This window comes from Monopterus albus, unplaced genomic scaffold, assembly GCF_001952655.1.
Source record: "Monopterus albus unplaced genomic scaffold, M_albus_1.0 scaffold34.1, whole genome shotgun sequence".
NCBI lineage: Eukaryota > Metazoa > Chordata > Actinopteri > Synbranchiformes > Synbranchidae > Monopterus > Monopterus albus.
In genome coordinates, this window is record NW_018127914.1 from 2,296,813 (window position 1) to 2,319,146 (window position 22,334).

General features: G+C 40.1%; 1 protein-coding gene and 1 long non-coding RNA gene across 3 annotated transcripts; one reads left to right on the top strand and one right to left on the bottom strand.

Annotated features, from left to right (window-relative positions):
* The first annotated feature begins 3,421 nt into the window (after nucleotides 1-3,421).
* LOC109958583 (uncharacterized) lies at nucleotides 3,422-8,019 on the top strand. Of its 2 annotated transcripts, none has more exons than XR_002274703.1 (4): nucleotides 3,422-3,538; nucleotides 4,517-4,645; nucleotides 5,147-5,235; nucleotides 5,436-8,019. It is a non-coding gene; the product is annotated as an uncharacterized LOC109958583 (long non-coding RNA). The 2 variants fall into 2 exon arrangements; XR_002274704.1 differs by lacking the exon at nucleotides 3,422-3,538 and adding an exon at nucleotides 3,579-3,629.
* A 347-nt stretch (nucleotides 8,020-8,366) lies between these two features.
* Nucleotides 8,367-21,350, bottom strand: recql4 (RecQ helicase-like 4). Its single transcript, XM_020597453.1, has 26 exons — nucleotides 21,186-21,350; nucleotides 20,797-20,943; nucleotides 20,481-20,629; nucleotides 19,154-20,219; nucleotides 18,947-19,029; nucleotides 18,759-18,858; nucleotides 18,188-18,353; nucleotides 17,384-17,494; nucleotides 16,851-17,018; nucleotides 16,675-16,767; nucleotides 16,450-16,586; nucleotides 16,262-16,345; nucleotides 15,580-15,768; nucleotides 13,501-13,683; nucleotides 13,094-13,289; nucleotides 12,807-13,000; nucleotides 12,390-12,473; nucleotides 11,877-12,014; nucleotides 11,638-11,757; nucleotides 11,170-11,407; nucleotides 10,775-10,904; nucleotides 10,421-10,587; nucleotides 9,911-10,088; nucleotides 9,383-9,536; nucleotides 9,184-9,292; nucleotides 8,367-8,708 (listed from the first exon to the last, which is right to left on the bottom strand). The coding sequence occupies exons 3-26, from the start codon at nucleotides 20,528-20,530 to the stop codon at nucleotides 8,587-8,589; spliced, it is 4,260 nt and encodes a 1,419-aa protein (XP_020453109.1). The 5' UTR covers nucleotides 20,531-20,629; nucleotides 20,797-20,943; nucleotides 21,186-21,350; the 3' UTR covers nucleotides 8,367-8,586.
* Between the last annotated feature and the right edge of the window lie 984 nt (nucleotides 21,351-22,334).

Sequence of the window (22,334 nt, forward strand, 5' to 3'; positions counted from 1 at the left end):
GCTTGTTTATCCTAAACAAACAGGCTCCATGTGCACATGTTAATTTTGATACGTTAATGCATAATAAATTTCACATTGAGAAATATATATCCTCTTTTTAGTCTTCTCTTTTCAATATAAAACGAACAGCACCACAGTGATAAAAGCAAAACTAGCCTGAGCTTTGCTGAGTTAATTGAGGCCCAATGAATATTTTGGATCATATAAATAATAAATAAATTGGCATATATAATGAAACTGTTTTCTATGTTGTGTCCACAAACATTACTGGTGGTAACTTGAACAGCACCAGAAAACATTCATAGCCTGTGTTTTGAATGTGAGTGGTGGGTTTTCACTGCATCATGATGTGTGTCTAAGCCACTGGCAGTGGTGAAGATAGGTCACATCTGTTAAATTAGTAACCATTGTGTGAATGAAGCTAGAGGTGCAGTGAAAACTGGACTTTCTTTATCTGTGTTATCTAATCTATTTGATTTACAGGTTATATGAATGTCTTCATTTGGGGCAGAGTCCACTGATGACTCATCAGAGGACGAGAGAGACTTATATGCTCAGCTGGCAGTTTAATAGGTACATCTAGCTAACACTAATGCAGTCTAACACAACAGTCCTGCAATAGCTCCTGCTTTCATGAAGTAATGTTCAGTTTTGACTGTTTTAGAGACATGTTGATACTACTAAAAGGTAATTTTACAGGCCGTATATGTTTGGATGTAGGTAAAAATACAATAGATATTGTAAGGGTGCTTGGTCGTGTTTTGAATGTGTAACTACTGTACAAGCATGACCAGTGTCTCACTTTCTCTCAGAGAAAATGACCCATTTAATGAGTAAATTTAGGCTCTAATAGGCTAATCCCTTAAACACAGGTTGTAAAAAGACATGACAGAGGTTACAGCCACTGACAGAATTAAAGTCTGACACATCAAAAAATAGCCAGAACATTCTAATTTTTCGGAACTGAGATGTTTATTAAGCCTTTTAACAAAATCCAAAATATAATTCATGATTCGAAATTCAAGATTCATGATTTTTATTTGCCATATATGCATAGACAGACAGTCCAGTCATATAGGAATAGAGGTGCCATATTATTTATATTATTTCTATTTCTTTTGTATCACATTTGATACATGGGGCATTTTTGGTGATGATTTTTTTTTTTTTTGCTCAGAAACCTCACGTATCAAATATGATACAAATGGTTTTACAGGGTTAAATTACACTTTCTTGATGTCAGATTAACAAACTGGCATTCATAATTCTGAATTTCTAGAGTGGGTTTTAAGGGGCTTTATGAGCCCCTAAAGTCATGCAACTTTACCAATAAAACACGTATTATAATAATAATTACTTCTAAAAGTGTACCTTTGAGCTTCTCATACATTATACTGGATAATACATCTTTTACAGTACTGTTGATGGACAGCATCAGATTTCACAGAGAGAAAAAAAAAAGAGCGTTGGAGTTAGTTAATTTTACAACCACATAAAGTGTGTGTCTCTGTGTTGATGAAGAACTCTGTCAGGCAGAGAAGTCTGAAATGGATGAAACAGATAACAGGAAGAAGTAGCCATAAATAAAAACAGCCGACTCTTTATGGAGGAATTGGATACTTTCAGTCCTATTGTAGCGTCAAAACTATAAATAGTCATTTTTAAGTGCTGCCAGCAGGAGTCTTTTTACAGCTGACATTTGGAAGGTGAAATGTGCCAGCTGCACCTGCAGGGAGTGTTTGACCCAATGACTGTTATTAAGTGGCATTAGTGCATAGTGAACATCCAGATGGTTGAGCAGGTACAGAGGAGAACAAGGCATCATTGTACTGGTCTTGTCCCACGTTTAAATGTTTTTAGTGTAAGGAGAGCACTGAGTCACAACCGTGGTGACATCTCTGTTCTCTTTTTCACTGAGTGACATGGCTTAACTGTTGCCTCACTTGCAAACGAAAACAGATTATTGTGTGGATGCTGAGTCGGCAAACTACTGTAGCTGCTTACTTATAGCCATTATGGGTAGCTCAGCAAGGGTTTGTATCAATATGGAAGTACCTAAACACTTGGTGTTGGTTTACAGGTGAGAACAGTTCAGATTTAAAGCCTTTTATGGAAAACCAGAGTGTTCAATAATAATAAATAAAAACAACATTGAAATTAATAATAATAATAATAATAAGCCCTGTCCAGGGTGTACCCCACCTTTGCCCGATTGCCGGCCGGGATTGGCTCCGGCCAACCCTGTGACCCCGTTCAGGGACTAAGAAAATGAAATTAATAATCATATTGTGGCGACCTACGGCGGCTATTGGGGAGGGGTCTGGCGGCAGCGACATGATGCATGGGGGGCATCATGGGAGCTCAATGATGACTTCGGAGAACAGTTGTACAAGTGTTTTAATGTGTTCTAATGTGTTCTGATGTGTTACCCTGTTGTGTTTATCTTGATGACTTGTATGTGTTAACAATGTTTTGCTAGCTGGTTGGGTGCTGTGTTTCTGAACCGTAAGTCTAAGCTGTATGTGTAAAACTGACCCTGTTGGGAATGTGATGTGTGAGTCTGGTTCTGTGTTCTAAATAAATGACAAGAAAGACAGAGTTGCATGGTGGTCATTGTGAGGGACACGCCCAAGCGCTATACACTGTGTAAAATATATACTTGCACAGACATTGTGAAATCATTCAAAAAGTATTAAAACTTAAAGTCATTATTTTGAAATGGTATTTCATCATTCTTAGAGTTTTTAGGGGTTATTTTTATTGTGATTATGGACATTATTATTTCAAAGTACTATTTTTCAAAAGTCTGTTTTTATTTCATAATGCCTTTTATGTCCTGCTACTGTTGTAGTCCAGATGGTGGGACATTATGATCATGCTGCTGTCTGTGACTCTACAATAGATATGCTCTTAAACACAGTAAATCTGGAACAATTCAAAGCAGAAACTCTCTACTTATAGAGCAGATGGTCTGATAGGAATTTGCATAAATGTGCATTTTAATGAGGGGACTGATTTCACATTAACCTAACACATTTAAATTATTACCACATAGATACCATTATGCAAGTAAGTAAATTTGTTGGTAGGAAAATAATACAGATAGAATGCAGCAAATTGAGTACAACTCAGTTACCATTAGGAATCCTGACTACTGACATATCCAACGATCAGGCATAACATTATGACCACCGACAGGTGAAGTGAATCACAATGATGAGCTCGTTACATCCACCTGTCTGTGGGCGGAGTTTATAAGTGAATAACACTGATGAGCTCGTTACATCTACCTGTCAGTGGGTGGAGTTTATAAGTGAATAACACTGATGAGCTCGTTACATCCACCTGTCAGTGGGCGGAGTTTATAAGTCAATCACACTGATGAGCTCATTACATCCACCTGTCAGTGGGCGGAGTTTATGTCAATCACACTGATGAGCTCATTACATCCACCTGCCAGTGGGCGGAGTTTATAAGGTAGCAAGCCAACAGTGCCTAAGGAAGGACAGATGGTGAAGTGGGGACAGGGTTGTTGAAGGTCAGTGGTGATGAGGTTGATCTAATGTAGCTCTTTTGCAATTAAATCTTAATGTTCTACGTGCATGCAGATGCTTAGCTGTTACTCTGAGGTAAAGCAGTTGAATAAATTTATGGTTTCTAGTTCATGTAGGCTACTTTATCTTGCATTAGTGAGAATTTAATGTTGGCATGTAGCGTTAGCAAAACTCTGCTAGCAAGAAGCCTTTCGGGCTGAAGGCGAACCAGGCGTGTGTCCTAACTAGCTCCATGTGAGGTTAGCCTTCCGATACGCTATTGTTTTGCTTTAGCTTGTTCATTTGAACAATGAGGTTAATTAAGACTTGATTTTAGGGAGTTTGCCGTGACTTAGTGGTAACTAGCCACCTATCCCCTGTTGGCTCTGTAGTTGGACTGCCAGCCTTATGGGAACAGTATCGAATGTATGTGAGTATTGAGTTTTTCTGCCACGTCTGTGTAAAATGGAGCCTCCATTTAGATTGAAGTCCAGACAAATCATCAGCTGCCAGTCGTCATTAATGAATGGCCTGAAAATTCTGTTGTTTAAATTAAGATCCTATTCAAAATATCAGGTTTTATTGACGGTGGAAGCAATGACGGGATTTAATGACATCAAAAACTATCGGTGAGAAACTTCGCCTTAAAGAATGGTGCCTGTTAACAATGGAGAGAATTTCATGTCTAAATCTAGATTACTAAAGGTCTTTGAGTATCCAGGAATGAAGACTAACTGGAGGATGACTTGTATAAAGCTGCAAGTAATGGAGTCTTGTAAGGTTTTTTTGTTTGTTTGTTTTGAGGTTAACAACTGAGGGAGAAACGCGTGTTAATTCACTGCTCAGTGCCTGTAATGGTCAGTGTAGAAAATACTAAACAGACAGATGTGCTCTGCAAATGGAGACATTTTGTTTTTGTTAAATTCTTATCATATATTTGACATGTCTTATTCTACTCCTGCAATACCTCCTGTTCATTCAAGGTGGCAGTGTTCAGAGGATCTCCTCACTGTTGGAACACAAGATGTTCCAGATCAACAATGGGAAACGCATTTTTACATTTTCCCTGTTCTAGAACAAATTGACACTACACCCCTTTAAGCTGTGGATGGGTAAGTTCACTAGAACAATAAACAATGGTGTAATTTCATACATGGATTTGTACAAAACATCTTCAGAGACTCTATGGGCGGGCAATTTATTGTATTGTTGTATGAAGGACATCTTTGTTCAGGAATAAAGGTAGGTGACTCGAATCTCACTTGAGGTGGATTCACTAGCTTTTGTTTACCTTTTACAGGCTTTGTCCATGTTTGCGTCATACTAAATTTTGAATATAGACCTTGTGGTATAAGCAAAACGTACAGAGCTGCTAATAATACATTAGTACTGTTTTGTTCAAAGAATTGTATTGACTGTACTAGTACTTGATAGTACTTTTATTACTCATGTTCACATGTTGCTGTATTTTGGCAATATGCACAACGTTGGGACTAACCATACTTTGCATAGGTGATATACACTTTGTAGTTCATTCCCCAAACTAGCCTGTTTGTGGCCACCACTGTTTTTCATGAAAGGCAAATAACTGTTAAACAAATGCTGTATTGAAGACCGTGCACCTGAAGAGCATCTGACCAGCAGAGGGATGAAATCAGCAGTCTGGCCACCAGTAATTCAGAGACAGCCATTTCAACATGTGGTGAGAGGACATCTTGTATTTAAATTGTTTATTTTGTCTAGATATTGATTTTGGAACTTTGCCGTGTCCCTTCTGCATGTACATATGTGCCTGCTGAAAGCCTTTGGTTCAAAGTGAAGCAAACTTGTCAAAACCAATATGATGGGTTGAAATTGTAGAGAATATGCTTTAAACTGAGGCTTTTTCCATTTCCCTACTAGGCAATCCTTAACCAGATGTCATTCTGTGGCCAGACCATCACCAGCGTCCTTGAGGACATGCATAGAGACAGGCAAATTTGTTTACAAATGGACCATTATTATTGAAATCAAAGCTTTACTACACTTTTCTTTTGCAGCCACTCCATCCAGCTGCTGAAGTTTTGTAAGTAAGATGGGGAAATCCATACTGGTGAGGTCATCAAGGTAGAGTATGTCATCTTCTCCATGTGGTTGCACTGCATGTGCCTGGACCAGTTAAGACTTCGCATGACTAGTCTTCACAACTGTGGCCCAGGCACATGCAGTGCAACCGCATTGATGACCATCAGTAGGGATTTCCCATCTTATGCCAAAGATTCAGCAGCATCTATGTGGGAGACTGTTTTAAGGGCCCTGACTAAATGTTTTAAAAGAGGGCTTGTTTTTTTTTTAAAGGTTTTTTCTCTTCAATAAGGTTTTCTCAGAATATGATGCACTTTGAGGCTAAATGGGACTTTTAATGACCACTGTTTTCTCTAATCTATTCATATTTCTTGCACATCTGAGTCTCTCCTAGCCTATGCTTACTAGTCACATTAATGTAGTAACAGCATCAAACTCTGGGGGGAAAAAAAGCACAGTACATAAGTGTAATTGAAGCATCTGTATTTATTTTTAGTCTCTGTTTCTTTGCATCTTACCATACCTTTTTACTCCACTAGATTTGATAACTTGAGTTTATAGTTTATTTTCAGAATTAGACGAATAAAGAAACTGTATAACCCTAAGGATAATCACCATGAGACTTGAGTCACCTCAAGTGAGACCTTTACAAGCTACTCACCAGAAGTTCAAATTATCCCTACCTTTACCAGCTACAACATTAAAATGAACACAATGCACCAGAAATTATAATCGAATAATATACACTAACGTGAAACGCATTCTATTATTCTGCACAGTGACTTACTTTTGGCAAATTAGGTATATTTCGATGCTAATGCCTTTGCACTATTATTTAAACATTTTGAATGTAGCACACTTGCCTGTAACAGGGCATCTCAGTAAAAAAGACGCCAGACGACAGGTTTAGACCTAACCGGGTCCTCATCAGGACGGAAACATACAGGTGCAAACAATTTGTTAAATTTCCATGTTGAAGAAGACCCGGTGAGGTCCAAACCGGTCGGCGACGATTAATAATAAATATAAAAGACACTTACATTAGTAAGACATCTAAAACTAGAGGAGTTATTTAATCTAGAAGACTACACATTCAACACAATTAGCCTGACAACTGACAGGCTCGAGCAAAGTCTGGAGGGCTAATGTTACCCTTTAACATTTTCTTGCTAGCATGGCTAACGTCCTACATTAGCATTCGGCTAACGCTAGATAAAATATACCACCTGAAATAAAAAACATAAATGTGGACAACTGTATTAACGGCGAACAACTGCGTGTTGCCTACATATAGAACGCAACACATGAAAATTTTACTGTGATTTTCTACAACTTTCTAATACGACCCACTGAGTAGCACCACAGCTACCGCTGTCGTACATAGTCCACCTCCACTACAATCAAACTTAACAAAACCGGTACTAGAGACTAACTTAAAGAACCGAGCTACCACCTGATTGGACAGCTTGACTCTGCTCTGTGATTGGACCGTCACTGTCCAATCAAATTCAGGTGTGATTCACACTAAACCTCAGTACAGATGTTCACAAAACATTCATGTGTTCAGTGTGTTTGTGTAACATAATTTGTTTACAGGGTTTACTCACACGTTCAAAAACGTTTTTATGTACAAATCTTTCCTACACATGCTCACAAAAATTGTGACCATGTACATACATTGCTGTTTGTACCATTAAATTGCCATTCATTTGACTAGCAGGCAGTAATGGGTCCTCCTTGTTAAGATTGGTGTATGCTGTGTGCCACCACTAAAGGGCAGCCTTACTGTGTGCTGAGAAAGTTACAAGACATGTTTTAGGCTTTTAGGCAAAACTGTGGCTTTTTCTATTTATTTTTACACTATAATATAGTGTCTTTATCTTTCTATTCGCTTGCATAGTCTGAAATTCCTCTATGCTGTATAAACCTTTTAGTGTGCACCCCAAGGTTTTCACTGGTCCCATCTGGGCCCCCTACTAAATATTTTCTGCAGGCGCCACTGTCCCCAGTATACTGTGCTCATTAGACAGATCACGTAACATTTTATGGTATGTTGTCAGAGTCAGAGCAGATATGGAAAAGCCAGAGTCCACTGCTGGTTTTCACTGTGAATGTCAGCAAAGCTGTGTGTCATTTCTTGTATTTGAAGAGCATGTTTTAACTTTTAGCTGGATTGATTTACATCAGAAAATAATTGATTGTATCTTTGCCATTTGGAAATAGGCTTATTCACACTCTTGCTTAGTTATACAAGAGTTATACTTTCATGTCTGTACAGTAAATATGAAGCTGGATTCAGGAGGAAACTATGTACCAAAAACATTAAAAGCAACAAGTTGTGTAGTTGATGAATACTGCTTAATTTAACTGTAGTAAACAAATTTGCTTACTTATTCCACTACTGCCCTTTATGTTAATGAAAGACAATACATGTGTGCTCACTGAAATCGAGAAGATATTTAACAAAAAGTGAGCATTCTTCTCACCTTTCACATTCCTTGAGGCAAGATGGGAGAAGAAATACCACCTTGGTTTTTGCTTTTCTATTTTTACTTCCTCTTATAAGTTAGTTTCTGGGTCAGGACTTTTCTTATCGCTGATGTCGCTGTACTAACCAAGCCTAGTGCAGCCAGGAGAAGAGGGTTTTCAAACTGCTGCACAAATCTGAGGATAAACAGATTTTTAAAAACACATTCCCTGTCTCCTGGCTTTCAGGTGAAATATTCCTGATGCAGTATACTTTAAATAAATGTTAATGAAAGATGAAGGTAAAAAAGAGGAAGATTTATTTAATTAAGGCATTACAAAAGGTACAAATTCAACATGATGGAATAAAAACAACCTGGAAAAACGAGGTATTTCTGGTCAAATTAATCCAAAAGAGACATTTACTGTTTTGGATAATAAATCCACAAATGCAAGTGGCTGAGTCAGTAAATACACACAGTGCGGACATGCGTATATACAGTATGTGTGCAGATTTGGTCAGTCACTTGACGCGAATTATCTCCTGAGTGGCCAGTCTGATGAGCTGGTTGAAGTCAAACTGGATGTACTTCCTCCAGTAGCGTCTGTCTTTGCCGTAGGTCTGAGCAGGATAACACGGACTACCTGAAAGACAGACTTCATCTTTAGTATATGCAAGTCTTTAACGAAGACATAAATGTTCATTCAAAACAGCGTCACAACTACTGTATGCAGTATTGATTGAGAAAACTTATTGAGAAAACTTATAGGGAAATCACTGAACATGTATAAAGGTGGCAAGACTGTTTAACATCCCTCAATCAGAGCCCAGAACTAGTAACGCTAATACTACATTAGTACGATACCGCCCTCTAGAGGTCTAGAGTTTCTATGGTCATTGCTGGTGGACTGTCTAGCTTTGCAGTGGAGGCATTAATAGCCAAATGACTAGTTTCAATAGGGTTTTAAAGTTTCACACCCAACGTGAGGAATCAAAAAGCTGTGACCAACTTTACATCTAATGGGAAGCTGATTTTGTGATAGAAGGTGTAAATAAAACATTGTTTAGGTTCCTAAATCACTTGTGTGTGGAGGAATATGACCAGATGTTTACACTCACCTATACCATGCAAGATTCTAGCAACAGCTCTTCCAGAAAACTTCTCATCACTTCGGTTGGCAAGAAAGCATCTGATATCTGCTCTAATCTGATCTTCCCAGTCCAACAGCTACAAACAAACACACAAGTAAACCACGATATTTGTGGCATTCAAGACACACTCAGCTGAAACTCCTGCTAACTGATATGCAAATTTTACCTTGTACTTGTCAAGCTCCTCGATGTCCACTGGTGTGAGTGTGTGGTCCTGCACTCGCCTCTTGTCAAAATACTCAGAGAGAACTTTTTTCAGCTGCAGACTGCGACTCTCATCCAAATCATCTATGCAGGACAGTACGCTCTGGAAGGCAACACTGCAATACAACACACAAAGTTATACAGTCAATGCAGACAAGCAGAGGACAATACACATACAGTACCACTGCACATATAAAGAACACACAAGAACACAAATACAAAATCAAGGCATACCAGCTGTAAAGCATTAAAATTACATGCTGTAGTGATATGAATAAAGCATAGTGTACAGGAGAAGAGCTGTGCAATTGGCTTTAATTTTGATGGACTTGCATTGAAGCTCAAAGTGATCTTCACCCTGCTGCATGTGCATTCTGGAAGCTCAGCGTTGTTCTCTCCGAAGTGAACATAAACATTTGACAGATGCACTGGAGATTTCAGATACATTTAACTGGAAGATAAAAATGGAAAGTTTTACAATAGCCTGTACCTCTTGAATGCTTTGAAGCAAGAGGTCAGCTGGTAGAGCTGTGTTCTCTCTTGGTCCTGCACCCGATTATGGAGGAACTGACAAACTCTGTCCATCTCCTCATCGCTGAGATCGCCATAGGAACGGAAGTAGAAAGATGGGGAGGAGAATTCAACGAGGACGCCACTGCGTCCACCTCCTGAAATAAATACTTGTCCTCAGTTTTTTGTGTGTTGATTTGCCAAGCTGACTTTGAGCAGGACACCACAATGCCCACCAGCTAAACTACACTGTTGTAATTAAATACAGCTTTTGCCCTCGGTAAGCCAGTGGGGTGAAAACTATTTTAAGACAACCACATCAGCATTAAGGAGAAAAGGTAAAATAATAATGATAAAAGAGAAAAAAGCAGCTTCAATATTCTACAACATTCAACAAAAAAGATTTGCTGGAAATGTCAGTATAAGAAATGGGCTCACATGACAAATATTAATGCTAAAGAAAAATATACACACACACACAAACACAAACCTCTATCAGTGCTCCACTGCAGCTGTCTGAGTCCTCTCTTCACAAGGGGAAGCTGCCATCCCATAGTGTCCGCAACCTCGACGACATCAAACTCCAGCTGATCACATGTCTCCACTCGCTCACCCGCCATCCGCCTTCTGGCCAGAACCACAGCAACTGGGGGACAACTGTAGGACAGAAAAGGTTTGTAAAATAAGCATGTAAAACATGAACAGGTCCAACAAATCCTTCAACAGTTCTATATCTTTAGGTAAACAAACACATTCACATTGAACACACACACTTTGCAATCTGGCACTAACACTAATTTTGGAAGGCCACTCAACAAGAATGCCTTTAAGACAAATATCCTACATTTTTGTGATTTTCTGCAGCTGTCTTGGCCCATCATAGCAGCTGACTTTACAAACAGACAAGGTTGGGTGGAGGAGTTCAATGAAGCGCCGGGGATGCAGCTCCAGATAGCAGAGCAATGTCTCCACACCTGAAACAAACACACACACAAAGAAGTAAGTGACATTGTTCTGTAAAACATTTCTCATTTTAACATGTACCAAATTCAACTTTTTCTGTTTTCACCTAGATACAGCGCATTGGGGACCACATCACTTCTCATTTCACACAGCCTGACTGGACCCATTTTTTGGTTAAGGTCACACTTAAATTCTGCCTCTCTTCTGTTTGCCTACCACCATATAAATTTGGTTTTGCTTTATTTTTCCCATAATCATCTGTGTGTTTCCACTTACCTTCCTCTGTGATATCTAGAGCCTCAACAGTCTGTTGGATGGGAATTGCTCTTTCATGGGTGTGACACACTCGCTCTCTGGACCAATCACGGCTCTCCTCTTCATGCTGTTCCTGGTGTTTGATTGGTCCATCAGCTTCCACATCTTTAACTACCTGCTCCCCTTTCTTCTCCTCCTCCTCGTCGTCGTCTCTATCTTTTTGAAGGGGTAGCTCCGCTGAATTGGGATGCGATGCCTCCTTGCAGTGGAAAAAAGGTCACATCATGTACTTGTTTTCTCTAAAATACTTTGTTCACTATACAGATAAGATGTCTTCACTGCAATAAACTAAGATTAATCAACCACACATTAGCATATAAATGTCAGTTTTTCTATTTCCTTAGCTGCCTATGTGTTGGTTTCGTGTTTTATTGGTTTAAAGAGTAAAATAGAATGAGATATTATAGACCGCTTTTCCTGTTTAATTACCTGTACAGCAGCAGGTTCTTGTTCATCTGTATGTGTAATGTCCTGCTGTGTGTCAGGGTTCAGGCTGCTCTCCTGATCACACACATCCATCATCTCCAACAGCTCAGAGTCTTCAACATCCTACACACACCGTTTCTTATTTTACAGGAAGTTTTAGTTTGAACACTAGGGACTAAAAAACATTTACTGGACGAACATGTCGACCACAGACACACCCACACCCCCAGAGGAACAGATACCTTGACAAGCTCCCGCTGTCTCCGGTGTATCTGTTTACATTTGCATGGAGGGAAAACCTTCTGGACCAGTCTCTTCACTGTGAAGTAGTCCACTGTGTCTGCATAGATATGCCGACGGAGCTCATGGAGGTCCCCACCCTACACACAAACACAGAGTAAATTACTTATGCTTAGAACATACTGTATAAGTGACAGCACCAAGAAACAAACCAAAAGGGAGCCACACATGAAGATGTGGCTCTCTTTCTGCTGTTGTCTTTTTAAGATCTACATGTGTTTGCTGTTTGACATAAATCAGCGGGGACAGTGCTGCGCCTTAACCTATGTGTTTGACATTACTCAGCGGGGACAGTGCTGCGCCTTAACCACTAGCCTACCAGGGACAAAGTCTAAACAAACACACTTTCTAAATAAGTTATTATCACAAGGATGAAAATAACACTGACTTTTCCCAATAACAAATCTTTTGGTTTGGATCGTCAACCAAGTCAGTTCCTTCCTAAACTGACTCACCTCTGGGTCGAGAAACAAGTGGCAGTGTGCAGGTTCTCCATCTCTCCCTGCCCTCCCAATCTCCTGAACGTAGCTCTCAAAGCTCTGGAAAAACATCTGTCATTAGGGTAATGCTAATAAAGCTCAGGCTGTAAAAGTCACAGACTGAAATAGTGACAACAAATAAAATGTGAAAGCTCTAAAACAAAAATAAAGCTTGCAGTGATCTAGTAGAAATAGCTTAACAATATAGTATAGGTGATGAGGAAAATATGAAAGTGCTTCATATGAAATCTACATGTTAAATACCTTGAGTATACTGACATATCAACAGGTAAATAAGAAGTGAGAGTCAGAGTTACAATAAGAGTCATAATATACTGTACCACACAGATGAAATGTTTAGTGTGCAGAGCCACTGCAGACCACTACACCTACCTTAGGCATGTTGTAATGGATGATGCCCCGGACATCAGATTTATCGAGGCCCATGCCAAACGCCACAGTGGCAACCACGATTCGTAGCTGCCCGCACATGAAGTTGTTCTGGACGCGACAACGCTCTGAAGCTGACAGGCCGGCATGGTATGACTCGGCCTGCCACTTCAGTGGTTTACGAATCTTCTTCCTTGCTTAACACAGAAAGAGAAGGTGTTGAGAGAAAACAATGATTCAAAGTGTGAGAAAGTGAAATCATCTACTGAAGAAAATGCTTCCACCCCTACCCAGCTCTTTCTTTCTCTGTCCTATAGGATTGTTTTGTGACTGGCTGCTGTTTTGGTGGTTTTCTTTCACCAGCGTGCCCTGCAGGCAGGTCCGTAGCAGCGCCGCCACACGAACTGTCTCCTCCCTTCTGGTGCAGTAGATGATGATGGAGTCCAGACAACCGTATCGATCACCTTTCAACAAGGACACCAAAGCCTTAAAATATAAAGACAAAAGACACACAGAGGAGAAGTAAGAGAATTGCAAATACAGACTTAAAAAATGTAAGGGCAAGACTCCAGGGGCCAGATGGAGGATGGAAATAGAAAACTACACTTGCAGAGAATTGCTGTTAATCTAAGAACTTGATTTTAATTATGCCTTGTGTTTGTCAGGCACACAGAGAGACTCATATGAATCATTGCACCTGATCCTTCTCTCTGTCCACGGACACAGACAGATGCAGGTTAGGAGGAACCGCTGCACATCGGACCGCGATGCCATCTTGATCAGTGATGTCCAGATGTCGGGCAATGTCCAGAGCAGTGGACAGTGTGGCTGTAGCAGTAAGTCCCAGTAAACACTGCACTCCCAAACGCTCCCTTAGTACCTACAAACACACATACAGTGCATCCAGAAAGTATTCACAGCACTTAACTTTTCCTACATTTTGTTATGTGACAGCCTTATTCCAAAATGGATTAAATTCATTATTGTCCTGAAAATTCTACAAACAATACCCCATAATGACAACATGAAAAACATTTGTTTGAAATCCTTGCAAATGTATTAAAAATAAAAAACAAAACAAAACAAAAACACATGTACATAAGTATTCATAGCCTTTGCCATGACACTCAAAATTGAGCTCTGGTGCTTCCTGTTTCCACTGATCATCCTTGAGATGTTTTTACAACTTGATTGGACTCCACCTGTGAAAAATTCTGTTGATTGGACATGATTTGGAAAAGCATATACCTGTCTATATAAGGTCCCACAGTTAATGTGCATGTCAGAGCACAAACCAAGCCATGAAGTCCAAGGAATTATCTGTAGATCTCTGAGACAGGATTGTATCAAGGCATAGATCTGGGGAAGGGTACAGAAACATTTCTGCAACATTGAAGGTCCCAGTGAGCACAGTGGCCTCCATCATCCCTAAATGGAAGAAGTTTGGAACCACCAGGACTCTTCCTAGAGTGGGCTGCCCAGCCAAACTGAGCGATAGAGAGAGAAGGGCCTTAGTCAGGGAGGTAGCCAAGAACCTGATGGTCACTCTGAGAGCTCCAGCATTTCTCTGTGGAGAGAGGAGAACCTTCTAGAAGAACAGCCATCTCTGCAGACTCCACCAATCAGGCCTGTATGGTAGAGTGGCCAGACGGAAACCACTACTCAGTAACAGGCACATGGCAGCCCACCTGGAGTTTGCCAAAAGGCACCTGAAGGACTCTCAGACCATGAGAAACAAAGCTCTCTGGTCTGATGAAACAAAGATCGAACTCTCTGGCCTAAATGCCGAGTGTCATGTCTGGAGGAAACCAGGCACCGCTCACCACCTGGCCAATACCATCCCTACAGTGAAGCATGGTGGTGGCAGCATCATGCTGTGGGGATGTTTTTCAGGAACCGGGAGACTAGTCAGGATCGAGGGAACGATGACTGCAGCAATATACAGACGCATCTTTGATGAAAACTTGTTCCAGATCACAATGGACCTCAGACTGGGGTGACGTTTTCTTTCAATAGGACAACAACCCTAAGCACACAGCCAAGATAACAAAGGAGCGGTTAAGGGACAACTCTGTGGATGTCCTTGAGTGGCCCAGCCAGAGCCCAGACTTGAACATCTCTGGAGAGATCTGAAAATGGCTGTGCAGCGACGCTCCCCATCCAACCTGATGGAGCTTGAGGTACTGTAAAGAAGAATGGGAGAAACGGCCCAAAAATAGGTGTGCCAAGCTTGTAGCGTCATACTCAAAAAGACTTGAGGCTGTAATTGGTCCTAAAGGTGCTTCAACAAAGTATTGAACAAAGGCTGTGAATACTTATATATGTGATTTTTGTTTTTTTTTTAATAAATTTGCTAAGATTTCAAACAAAATGTTTTCACGTTGTCATTATGGGGTATTGTTTGTAGAATTTTGAGGACAATAATGAATTTAATCCACTTTGGAATAAGACTGTAACCTAACAGAATGTGGAAAAAGTTAAGCACTGAATACTTTCTGTATTCATGCCATACTTTTCTGTGATTCTCTGACAGTTGCAGCAATTCCACACATATATAACATTTCTAATATTTCTGTGTGAGTGGCTGGTGGTATGCAAATGGTAGCCATTAAAAGATAATACAGCTAAAACCATAACAGTACATATTTCTGTGTATTTTCTTGCAACATTCAGATATTATTTCCACCTTAAATGAACTTCAGATGGTCCAAGACAAAACAGACTGGCCAATCTGCAGCTCAGGAATCTACACACCATCACACCATCAATAACCCACCTTACAGAGCCTTAGGTAGCAGGGTCTGAAGTTGTGTGACCACTCAGACACACAGTGAGCTTCGTCTATACAGGCAAAGGCCACAGGAGGGAGCTCCTGAGCTGAGGGAAGACACCCTGACCCTGAACCGCCCCCACCAACTAAAGCCTCCGGAGAGAGAAGCAACACACACACCTGGCCTGACTTCACCTGGGGAAACAGAAGAAGAAAACATACAGTCTGGGCTGGGAAGACTACTGAACATATGAGAGTTTTCACTTAAGCCAAGATTTCTCTTAGGCTTAAACTGCATCACAATCACTGTACTATCAAAACACCTCTATACAGTGGAGTTTCAAACAACATGAATGAGAAGTCCATGAGGAGTCCATAAAATGCTTAAAAGATCCACCAACCTCATCTGCTGAGGAAGATCACATGATTAATCAAAAGCTTGACATTATCAGCTACTTCATTTCAGTGCACAGAATGAAGATTATGCAAGACTAGATGTAGATGAATTGGGTTAAATCCCTCAATTATTTCTAGGAACATTTTATGACTTCATTCATTTTATGAATCATTTTATTATTGAGAGGGAAAAGGGGGATGACAAGTGAGAGATGGAGGGATAGGTTTTGGGATGAACTGAGATTAAACTCTCAAGTCTTGCTGCTACTGTGTAGACTCTTATGTGTACTACCTTTTCTATCGCAGCTTCTCTCTGTTTCATCGTCATGTTGGAGTGGATACAGGCTGCCTTCAGTTTGGCTGGCAGGCCTGACAGCTGTAAGCAACACAAGAGACATCACGATGAAACGTGTTAGCCGCATCGCTGTTCAAAGTGCGAGGGTTGGCTGGAGTGTTGGCTTCATATCAAGTTTTGGTTACCTGATCATTCATTAGTGAGACGAGAGGTGAAATGACCAGTGTGATGCATTTTGATCGCTGAGCATACAGGTAGGCAGGAAGCTGATAGCACAATGATTTACCCATCCCTGTGGACAACACTACAAGGGTAGAGAGACCTACAGAAAAAATGAGACAAACATGAATATACTGATCACAGATATAAATAAATACATAAAGACACTATGTTGTTATGTGGGTACATACCAGACAGGATCCTCATGATGGCCTCCTCCTGTCCTGGTCTAAATGACTGATAGCCAAGGTCTCTCAGAGCTGAATACACCTCTGTGGGTGTTGCTAAACATACACACAGGCACAAAGTTAATATGTGACTAAATCTATGTTCAGTTTAATTCAAGCTGCTGTTAACATGTGTTCACCCTGGACTTTCCCATCATCTGTGAGATGATACAGTGGTTCCACTGGTGGTGGAGGAGCAGGGCGTTCGTAGTCAGGACGAATCACATTCAACAACACCTCATCGTTAGATTTAAGGTCCACTTCATTTTCTTGCTGCTGTTGCTGCTCTTTGACACTGGAAGATGACACTGGAACACAACAGCACATCAGGATCAACACAAACAAGGCAAACAAATCCACAAAAGTATCAGTGATACTGTATCTATTATTTCCTCATTTTCAACAGGTTTCTTTCAAAGGTTATGATGGACTTTTAAAGTGTTATTTTCTACAAATCACAGGAACAAATGTTAATTGAGAGAAATGACAAGCTAAAGTGAGAACAACAGAAACAAACCTGAAAAACCACTATTTATTTATGTAGATGAAAAATGTATTAAATGAAAACAAGCTGTTTGCACAGTATTTACTACTGCACTGTCCCAAACAAAATGTTTAGTTGACATGGAAAGCAGCAGGCTCACTGAACAGGCGATAAGTTCAACACACATACCCAGTGGCTGAGGTCGCAGTGTGCCTGTTGCTCTGGCGACTTCCTCCAGAGTTGGCAGTTCAAACGGCTCGTCCTCAGCAGGCTGCTCCTTGAGAACAGGAGGTGGGGGGGCTACAAAGCAGAATACACGTGTTCATCTGTATCAACAACCTTGCCCCCCCAAATTAAAACATTCAGTTAAATAACATGAAGCATAATAAGCATAAATGTAGAAAGCTTCATCTATGCCCATGCATTGCATTTCTGACAAATTTAACATTTAAATAAAATGTCAGCCCTGACTGTTTATTCTGATTAGTGGTGCCTTATGCACAGCAGAGGTGCTGGGTACATGTACAAACTAATCTCTGTCTACACATTTCCACTGTTGTCCCTGACCAGTAGCACCATAGGCTTCTAAGCTATTAATCTTATGTGCAGTGCTGGTAAAGGCTAGCTTTATAGTGAACTGCATGCAACAGCTTGAATTAGCAACATACTGAACTGACTGAATCAGTGCTAAAGAGTCGGGCTGCAGATATAGCTCGCTGGCTGTTGTATGTACTGAACAGCCTTTGAACGGTAATGAGACCAAAAAATCTAATAAACTACACAGTCAGTGATTACAAATCTATGAACTGGGCTGAAGGAAGTGATTTAAAACAGTTAAGTGATTTCAGAAAGAAAACTGTTCATGTTGGTTTCCAATATGTACCATCTCATTTGTAATTTGGCACAGTAGTTGACATGTATTATTATTTTTATCTCTTATAAACAGGCAAATTAAACACTCCTTAAGTGTGTATGCAGGTCACTCCGTATTACCTCGTCCTTTGCAGTCAATGGCCCAGTGTCCGGTCCCTCCACACTTGTAGCAGGTGTCACCCTGCCGACTGAGCCCCCTTCCGAAGCCTCCTCTCCTTCCTCTACCAAAATAACCACCACCTCCTCCAAAGCGTTCACCTTTTAGCTGGAACTTCTGCATGGATAACTGAAACACCCACCACAGATTTACGACACCACTGAAATACATAATTACAGACACTTTTGTTACTCTGGACACATCTGGTCTTAAGATTTCTGGGACAACGACACAAATGTATTCTTTCTTCACAAGGACACAAGGACAAGGTGACAGATTTTATTTGTATATTGTATAGTGTATGGCTTCTTTTCAGTCAGCAATTTAAACAAGTTGATTTAACTAATTTGTACATTTTAAAATTTTGTTCAACTTTTGCTTAACCTCATTTTGTTTACTGAGAGACCGGGCAAGAAATCCAGTTTTAGCTTTAACATTTTCATTCTAAGACAACTTATGAACACACTAGGGATTAGTCCTAAACACATCAGTAAGACAATCCTGCATCCACACACAAACATGCACAAAAGGCACCTGTTTGCGTAGAGCAACCCCTCTCAGTGCGTATCCTTTGACATGAGATCTTTTCTTCAGATTTATCTTTACAAAGTTTCCCTCTGCGCCTTTCTTGCTTCTGTCAAATTAAAAAAGGAATTTTACACAGGCTACAAATAAAGATCCTAAAATACAATTCTGCAGCCCAAGGACATCTTTAGTCTTACCTGGCTCTGACATGCTCAGTGTGATACATTCTCTTAGATACAAATTCCTCTTGTATTTCTCCTAACAAGTTTTCCTTGGGCACCTTGACAGAAATAATGGTATTAATTAATAATATTAATAATCTTCACTTAACATGTTTGCATAAAATAACATGAAATAGAATATAGTATGCATTGCATTAGACAGGTGTAAATTTAACTGCTTACCTTTTGAGGTGTCTTGGTTCCTTTCTCCTCTTCTCCTCCAATGTCATCTCCATTTTTTTTGGCTTTCCTGTTCTTCACTCCCTCCTGAGCTGGGCTGTCATTTACATCACAGCTTCCCTCTTTCTTTTTCCCATTCCTCCTCTTCTTTGTTGCTCCTCCCTCCTCTGGCATCTCTCCCTCTCTCTGCCTCTTCCTCCCTCTCTTCTTTGTACTTTTGGACTTGGGACTAGTCTCACCATCATCTCCTGCCATCAGCCCTCTTTCCATTTCCTCACTTCCCCTCCTTTTCTCTTTTTCTTCCCATCCTCCTTTACTTTTTCTAGTGGGCTGTTGAGCAAGTATACTATTGCTGCCCGGTTTGTCACTAGTAATGCTCTTAAAAACTTCATCTCGTTCCATGTCTACTGCCCTGTCTACTATTTTTTCATTTCCTACTCTTTCATCTCCTTTTTCTTCTGCTTCTCTTCCCTTTTCTCTCTCTCCTCTTTTCTCCACTTCTATCTCCTGGTTACCTCCTCCAGGCCTCTCCTCTGCCCCCATCTCTCCAAACACCTGACACCTCTCTAGCCACTTCCTGTCAACAAAACTCAGCCTGTTGGCAAGAGATGGCCTTCCTCCAATTCCTTTAGCTCCTATTCCTCCTCTGAGAAACTGTGGGCTTCCTCTCAAGCCAACCAAAGTTCCAACACCTGCAGAATCACTACCCTGTTGTAGAGTTCCTGATGGTTCACCATTTCCTTTCATGCCTCCTGAAGCTGCCATACTTTCATTGAACTTTCTTGTGGCTCCTACATTTCCTCCTGAATTTCCTACACTATGTGTAGCAGATAACGATGACAAGAAGGTAGATCTGGCTGGAGAGGGAGTTAAATCGGCAGCATTGTTAAACTGTTTGCTAAAACTTTTACTAATATCATCACCACTATTATTACTACTACTGCAACTATTAGCATCTGCAGGTTCATTACTAGACTCGCTGACAAGTTTAAAAGGTTCAAACGGTTCTTCTGGCTCCACCGAATGGATCGTCTTCAAAGCCACAGACCCCAAGCAAGTCTTAACACTTCTGTAAACAAATACAGAGTTACAAGGAAAGCTCACACAAAGCATCTGTAGGCTGTTACTGGTAAATGTAGACAAAGATTTATATGGCTGTCCGACTTAATAAATAAAACAATAAAAATCCTATATCTATTTCTTGTACTTCACCTGATATGCACCTGCAATATTCAACAAAATAACTGGTATATAATTAATGCTGAATAATGCAATCATAATATGCACCTGCCATCAATATACTGTATTTTCTTCAATTTACAGCAATTACCTTGGTGAGGAGGGGCTTGCTTCAGGGTATGTGGATGTAGTGTTGGCCATGGCAGCTGCAGCAACAGCTCCAGGTGTCTCTCCATCTTTTAAGATGTTTAGGGGCAATCGTTTGGGAAGGGCTGATTTCTTCAGTGAGACAGATCTCTCCTGGAATAACAAAAGTTAATCACAAAGCAATCATCATTATTGTGACCAGTATATCAGTTCATTCCTGCATGATAATTTGGCAAACACATTTAAGGGATGGGAGTTTAAGGTTCTTCTCTCTTTTACCATAATAGGTGCGATCAGTTTTTTTTTTAAATGTGCCTCACCTTACTGAATGTAGCCAGGTTGTTTTTAAGCTTCAGGCCGTAATACTGGGCAGAGGCCTTTAGACTGTCTCGGTCCTGGGATGTCAGTCTGGAAGAAGATGCTGGCAGTGAACTGCGATTCAGATGAGAACCCCAACAGTCTGATTCCTAAATAGACAGGCAGCACAAAGACAAAAACAGAAAACAATAGAATAGACTGGCTAAAAGAAAGATGGATGATAAAGGGTAAAACAGTGTTAGACAATAACAAAGAAAATAAGGGGGTCTCATTCAGAACCACGGGTAGGTCTGCTATAATTCAGACACATAAGACTGTTGTTGAAATCCAGCACAAGGCTTGTTGTCTACTAGAACTTGTCTGACAAAGTCATGGATACTTTCTCCTGTACCTTTTCTGCCGTGTTGACCTCAGCTGTAGATTTTGACTGCTGAGCATGACCGCTGGCTGCATCACTGCTGCTGTTCTCTTTGGCCTGTTTCAGACTGCGGTACTCTTTATACAGCTCTGGAAAAAAACACACAAAGTGATTTTCGCCTGTCCCTGAACAGATAATTTAACGTTATGCTGCAGATGGACTAGATTTTTTTTTTTCCAATACTTTATTGAGGCATATGACAGTAGTTATACATAAGTAAATAGACCGGAAACAAGAGGACTATAACATAAAATAAAGAACATAAAAACAAGAACAACATCGAAGTAGACAATGTGAACAGGGGGTGACTTAATGGGTTAAGTTAAGTAAAAACATTCAGGGAAGTACATATATTACAAATTTTGATAGCTTTTTTATTTTCACTCTTCAGGATGGAGGAGAAATAATTTTTAATTTCACATAACAGGGCAGGGAAGAAGGGTTTAGATTTAGAGAATTTGCATTTGTGAATATAAAATTTTGCCATGAGTAGAATAAAGTTAATTAAATGTAGTTTGTCACTTTCCTTTCTATTATTGTTATACAGACCAAATAAAACATGTTCCCATTTCACAGCAAGGGGATAATGAATTTTGGAGGTGATGAATATAGAGACATTCTGCCATAAATCATAACAAAATGGACAATCCCAAAATAAATGAACAGTAGTTTCTTCTGAGGAATTACAGAAAACACACGATGTATTAATAGACATATTAAATCTTGTAAGATAATGAGCAGATGGGTAAAATCTGTGAATTAACTTAAAGGAGACCTCTCTTATTTTATACTTAGTACTATACATCAGATAATGGTCTAGCCAGTTAGCTAACGCCGTCTGTAACCAGACTGAGGCCAAGAGCCGACGATTAAAAATGTCAGTATAACTAGTTTGTTCTTCTCAGAAGATGATTTAGTTAGTTGACAGTTTTGTTTAGCTCACCGGCTGTTTGGCCTGTAGCAATATCTTAGAAAGGCTAGTTGAGATTCGTTACCGTAGTTGTATACAAAACGTTACATCGTGGTCAGAAGTGGCTCATCTTTTGCTTTTTGGTGTTGCTGTTTCTCATTATGTTTGGTAATACAGCTACTGTGGTGCCTGCGATACCACTAGTGAGTAAT

What these genes read in the sequence shown, in the direction of transcription:
- recql4 (XM_020597453.1), bottom strand. Translation starts at nt 20,530, where the DNA reads ATGGCCAACACTACATCCACATACCCTGAAGCAAGCCCCTCCTCACCA. An exon ending in TGGACAGAGAGAAGGATCAG is followed by an intron (nt 13,290 to 13,500) that starts GTGCAATGATTC and finishes TTATATTTTAAG; the next exon opens with GCTTTGGTGTCCTTGTTGAA. An exon ending in CTGCAGAAAATCACAAAAAT is followed by an intron (nt 10,588 to 10,774) that starts GTAGGATATTTG and finishes TCTGTCCTACAG; the next exon opens with TTGTCCCCCAGTTGCTGTGG.